The following is a 6,216-nucleotide window of genomic DNA, read 5'->3' as shown; positions in this document are numbered from 1 at the left end:
ACACACACACACACACACACACACACACACACACACACACACACACGAGGGCTCGGCTCATGCTGCCCACAATTTGCACAGACTTCTCACAACACAGTTTAAGGTTCTGACATTTCAGCAGCTCTGTCGGCACCTAATGAATGGTGACCACTGAAGTTCTCCGCTCTCGGGTCTTTCCCATGAAGTCGTGGACATCAAGGCCTCAGGCAACAGAATGGCAGGGGCTTCACGCTCTGATTTCACACCACAGGTCCGATCAGTGTTCTCACCTGCTGAGAGAATTTGAAATCCAGCCCATCCCACTTAAAACATGGATAAGCATTCTTTCTAGATGGTCGTTCACATCATATGCAAAAACAAAACAAAAAAAGAACAGGAACAAAGACCGAGAGCTGTCTGGGGCTTTTCTCTCGAGCGGCACGATCCAGTGTGGCCGGTGGAGCCACATGGGCTGTGAAACACTCAACAGGTGCCAGGTCCAAACCAAGATGTGCTGTGCCTGTCAACACACACTAGATTTCAAAGATTAAAAAAAAAAAATCTCAAAGATTTTTTTTTTTTTTACTTTGGTTACATGTGGAAATAATACTGTAGACACGCTGCGTTAAATAAAATATACTACAAAATTAATTTCACCCATTCCTTTTTAATGTGGCACCAGAAAATGTTAAATGAGGCAGCTTACACTGTGTTTCCAGGGGGCAGCGCTGCTCCAGAGGTCTTTCCCCACCAACATCATTAGCTCCCTTTCTCGTCCCATACGGTCTGCTCTCAACGATCCTATTTTCAAATTCACATTTCACAGTTGTATCCATGAAAATATTCTGGAAGTTTTACCGAATGTTTTTAATCCATGTATTCCATATACTTCCATAACACAGCAACCTTTTTGAAGAGAGAGACACGCACTCCCTGACCCCTGGGCAGTTGCTGAGCCCAGCAGGCACCCCATGGTGGCTTCAGCAGGTCACCACTTCCCTTTTTCTACCCCTTCACAGGTCAAATCCTTTAGACACAGATCCCCTGCTGGAGTAAGGGAATGAACATCAAACAAGTACATGCCATTCTCACTGTGCAGGAACAGAGAAACCTAGCAATTACATCCCTATATTTAATTTGGACTCTGAGAACAGAAGAAGAGCTCAACAAATGTTTTCTAAACACATGGGCAAATGAACAGTTTGCTTGTGGTGTCAGGGCCTTTATTTAGGATCATTACTTAGATGACCATTCACACCCGGGCCTTGATTTGTCCCCGTGGGACAGGGTTCCTCCAAAGAGCACAGCTTTGGAGATGGAAGAACCTAAAACTGCACAGTGACTCTGTCTCCCACCAATTCTGTGACTTGCGTTGTTACGGTCAACGGCTTGGTTTGCTCCTTCACCGCCACACATCGTTTCTCCAGGTGTTTGTGGGATTCATGTAATTACAGGAGAGCTGCTAGGCTGTGCTGCCCCACCTGCTCATGCTACTTCGTGTCTCCGGGCCATCCTCCCCCACCATGTCCCAGGCCATCTGAGGGTGACACAGAGGATGGGAGCACGTGCTGTCCAGAAGACACTCCTTCGTCTTATCACCAGTGACCAGCACTTCCCTGGCAAATACTTGAAGTTGTCAGCAAATGCCTTTTAACCTCGTTCCAGAGAGGGACCCCGGTTTCAGGCTCTGATCACTGCCAGAGGCCATGCTCCATCACTATTTCCATGTTCTCTTTCCTTTACATTAGCTCTTCTCTTTCATTAACAAAAATATCTCCACTGGGAGCCATGAAAAAGCTTGCTCTTTAACTCATTAGTGAGGCCAGAGACAAGCAAAATGTTCTAGACCTATACATTACAGCTTTTTTGAAACTGCCCTCCTCCTGAAGCCTATACCTGCTGCCTTTGTAGGCCCAGGAGGCAAAATCTGCATTTTGTAACCAGCCGCTGGATCGAATCATGGGTCAGCACCAGCCCAGGGAGAAGGGCCAGTCAGATAGTCTCATTCCTTCAGCAATGTGAATTAAGAGATCCAGAGTGGAAGTAGATGGTCTCAAGGCCTGGAGTTGGGACAGCCTTGAGAAGTTGGGGACAGAGCAGCACCAGGCTACATCAGAGCTACAGGCAAGCAGGAGTTACGAGAGAACAGAACCAAGAGCCAAAATGCACCCAGAGCAGCAGAGACAGGAGACTGCACAGTCTCGGAGTCAGAGACAGTGACAGACAGAAGGAGACTGGGGAACAGTTGCCCTGCTTCCTATTTCCTGTGAAGCCTGACCTTCCTGCCATTGGCTCCATAAGATTCCTCTGCCATACATTAACAATCCCTATTTATTCCTGAGCTTTTGTTGCAGGTGTGCGCACCTGTTAGCAAATACACTTTGACCAAGATGCATTTTCATGTGTTCTTCCCAAGCATCATTCTCCCTCCCCACTCCTCACCTAAAACTTCATAAAAGGACATGAACCTAGGCCAAGGAAGTGTGCTCTGATCACACATCCTTTGCAAAACAACACCACACAATCCTTTGCCCACCCCCATCACTTTTTTCCTCAAGAAGGGTTTATTGCAGGTTGGGTACACTTATAAGAGGCAAAAGTCTAACAATGAGAATGAACTACAGGGCCCCCCAGTTTAGAAGATGAGCAGGTAAAACAAATACATTGATTATGTACAATTATTAAAAAGGGCAGGGTAGTGGGGGAAAAAAGGAAAAACTGCCAGCAGCCTTCCAGAAGGTTAATAACAGAGGATGTTTGTGGAGCACCTTCCTGCCCCGGTCCTGACTGTGCCTCGGGCTATGTTTCCTCAGTTGTTTCCGGCCAGCTCCAGATGACAAGCAGATGATGAAAGAGACTGCGGTGGCTAGTCAGATGCCTAGTTTACCGTGCTCTGCTAGAAGCCGGCTTGCTGAGAAGAAACCACTTGGCCTGGGGGGGTGCCGCATGCACCACGCCTTTCATGAAAAAGCCCAAAGGACGATTCCATTAATGTCTCCTAATACATATGTGGGAAGAGTTGGGGGAGAGCACACTGTCTAGGGAAGAAAGTGACATTCCCCTGTGGTCTGTATACAAATAAATATCCAGTGTTGTCTTAGGTGAGCCCAGCGCCCCAGGCTAACGGTGGACTGCTTCCTCGGGCACCTGGAACCACTTTTCAAAGTCTGAATTAGTGTCCGATGACCAGACTGTCCTCTCGGGTGCTCACTTCTTCCATCAGAACGCCAGTCCTCCGAACCCCCTCGGCAGAGGAAGGTGCTATGCCACCTCTCACAGGACACCCACAAAGGGACAAGTGCAGTTCTAAATTGTTTGTAAGAAAAAAAAGGAACGTTCCGAGTTTACTTAAATAGGGAGAGAGCTTGATTCATCCAAAGTGTTTCTATAAAAATGCATTAAATCCCAGATAAAAGTTGCACATTCTCCTGGTGACACTGCAAAAATGTCCACTGAACTGAAAACAATTTAAAACGAGCCGCTCCGAATATCTGTCACGGCAGCTAACACTGCATAGGACACCTCCAGGAACCGGCGGGCAGAGCCCAGATTATGAAAAGAAGCAAATCCCTGGCATCGAGCTCCTGGATCCTGGCAGCCCTCAGAGGTGCCAGCAAACTTCCCAACAGCAGTCAGCAGAGAAAGGCTCTTCAACGAGAGGGCCGCGGCCCAACAAGAGGGGCTTTCCAGCCGCGGCGGGCTCCAGCCTGTCCGCCTGTCTGCCCGGGGTCAGTCGCGGTGGCGGCGCCAGGTCCCTGCCCGCTCGCAGCTTTCGGCAGCAGGAGGACAAGGGGGTGTGGGAGACTCTGGAGGGGCGGGGGCCAGGTCTGCCGGTGCGGACACGGGGGGCTCCTCAGCTGAGGGAGGGACTGGAGAGGTCGGCTCCATCCCGGGTCGGCTGCTGCCCTGACAGTGCTTGCTGCAGAAAATCTGCCCCTCCTTATCTAGAGCCGTGTTCTAAGGAGAAACCAGTGGAGAAATAACACATTAGCCTGGCCCGGGCTTGGGTCATAGCTACCACGACAGGAGCGCACAAGAGCATGCACAGGGCTCAGAAACAGAAGAGGAGAAATAACATCGAGCTTCTCTTCCAATAGAAGCCTAAGAGAAAAGCAACGGCTGAGGATACCCTCTCCCCAACCCCCCAGGCGGTCAGCCACACTTGGCCCCTGCTCCTGGCTCAGTGTCAGCTGGCCCTGGATGGCAGCCTGAGGCAATTATTTTCTGGCTCTGAGCTTGCCTGAGTTCTGAGTGCTTCTTCCCATGCCCAGATCTGGAGCCCAGAAGAATCCTGTGACAATGAGCAAACCCTACAAGAACACTAGGGCTTTGACAGCTTTTCTAAGGCAAGTTCTTCATCACAGGTTGAAAAGTTACTCACATGTCATATAAATAAGTAATCCCTATACAACCCAAGTGTCTGCATAATCTACAAAAGTCCTGCAATCTGATCGTGCACCATTACCCCTTTTGACATCCTGCATGGTCACCTGACCTGTTCTCTGGTCTTTCTGGACAGTTTTATCTTGTTATACCCCAAGTTTGTTTTTTTAAGTAAGCTCCATGCCCAACATGGGGCTTGAACTCATGACCCTGAGATCGAGTCGCGTGTTCTACCCAATAAGCCAGCCAGGTGCTTCACCCCTAAAGTTTTTAATCTGCTCAGCTCTTCAAGGAGCACAGAAACAGCCACAACCATGAGGAAATCACCTTGCTTTTCTGACCTTACACTGGGAGGTAAGACCTGATCTTCTTTTCTCCTCCTCTGACTCAGTTTGAACATTTCCTTGCTTGTCCAGTGAGACCCAGCCAAGCTGTCATCTCACTGGGTTTCCAAATGTGCTTTCAGTTCTCAGGCACCTTTAGCTCAAAGGCACAATAATCAGGAGGCGTTTTGTAATCTAACTACCCTGAGGGGAAATGTAGTACAGATTCTTTATTTCTTAAAAAAAAAAAAAAAAAAAAAAAAAAAAGGTCTGGAGAAGATATGAATGAACAACACCTTTTAAGACGGACTTGTGTGGCTGGCTGGCTTGGTGTCAGCTGTAAAACAGGGTTCTCCACAGGCCCTTCCAAGCTCACGCTGAATAGCCGGCAATTTCCAAGGACAATTTCAATTACCTGGGGAGCAGGTAACTGTGGAAAAGCCCCCTCAGAAGCTTAGCATTGCTCTTTAACAAGCTTCCAACTTCCTAGTATGAGAGGAGGCCAAGCCACGCCTCGGTGAACACTCTGAAAATGGGGAGAGGCAGCATTCAACTTGGTTCTACCACAGAGCCCCTCCTGGGTAGCAGAGACAGTAACTCCCCAGTTATTGCTCCTCTTCTGTTCTTGTCAGGAGACCATGTGTGTGTGCAGCGGAACAAAGCATTGCGGTGCGGTTAGTACATACCATTGCCTTGGACCTAGTCAGAGGGAAGCAATGCAGGCAGCGGGAGAGGCAGGAGAAAGCAGGGACAGAAACTAGACTTACTTTAAACAGAAGCAACATGACTGAAACAGTTTTGTCTATCTCAAATTAAACCCAAATCATTCCCAAATTTCCCCCTGAAAGAAACATCATCCCCTCTGAGGGGGAAAGCCCTCCATGTGAATTCATCCTTTCTCAAGTTGGCTACAAGATGCAGCAAATGAGGGTTTCTTGTAATTCCCTTTCCTGCCACAAGATGGCCTCGTCCCTGAGGCTGGGATGTGCCCCCTGGGGGATAAACAAGGAGCCTGCCCCGCAGAGGCACTGTCCTTTAACTATACCAAGTGACAAGTCAAAGAAAATGCAAGTGCTATTCAGAACCACAGGCCTGTCTTAAACCAAAGCCTAATCCAATATAAATCTCTTCTCTTATCCCAAAGGCTCCACACCTGTCTTACTGATAAAAATGTATCTTTGGACACGTAGCTGGAGAAAGAGAACAAAAGCCTTCACAGAGTTACTTGTCCTTTGCTGTTGTTCACAAAAAGTTGCTTTTTCACCAAGTGAAAAACAGCACTGAGCCGGAGAGCTGCTGGCGTCCTCCTGCTATGCACTCGCCAGCTCTTGATCTGGGATGACAGGCAGTGGGGCAAGCTGTAAAGTTTTAAGATAAAGTTTTCCAAGGGTATGCTCTGCTGGCTGAGAAGGATGTCAGTAGGTACAGGAGACCCACACCGATAAGAAGCTAAGAGCTGGACGCTGGTGTCAGAAAGTCTGAGACAAGCATGCAGATTTAAGATGGGCTGCAAATTAGAAGTTGCTCTGAT

At 48.4% G+C, this 6,216-nt stretch overlaps 1 protein-coding gene across 1 annotated transcript in view; it reads right to left on the bottom strand.

The window, feature by feature from the left end:
- Nucleotides 1-2,520: 2,520 nt before the first annotated feature.
- DCLK2 (doublecortin like kinase 2) overlaps nt 2,521-6,216 on the bottom strand; it is a 153,692-nt gene continuing 149,996 nt past the window's right edge. Inside the window, exon 16 of the mRNA XM_049632272.1 lies at nt 2,521-3,936. Within this exon, the coding sequence (XP_049488229.1) occupies nt 3,709-3,936 (228 nt within the window). The 3' untranslated portion in view covers nt 2,521-3,708. The remainder of the gene's footprint in view (nt 3,937-6,216) is intronic.

The sequence above is a fragment of the Panthera uncia genome, chromosome B1 (genome assembly GCF_023721935.1).
Source record: "Panthera uncia isolate 11264 chromosome B1, Puncia_PCG_1.0, whole genome shotgun sequence".
In the NCBI taxonomy this organism is placed as follows: Eukaryota; Metazoa; Chordata; class Mammalia; order Carnivora; family Felidae; genus Panthera; species Panthera uncia.
Note: the sequence above shows the minus strand (reverse complement) of the source record. Positions and strands in the feature narration are given on the sequence as shown.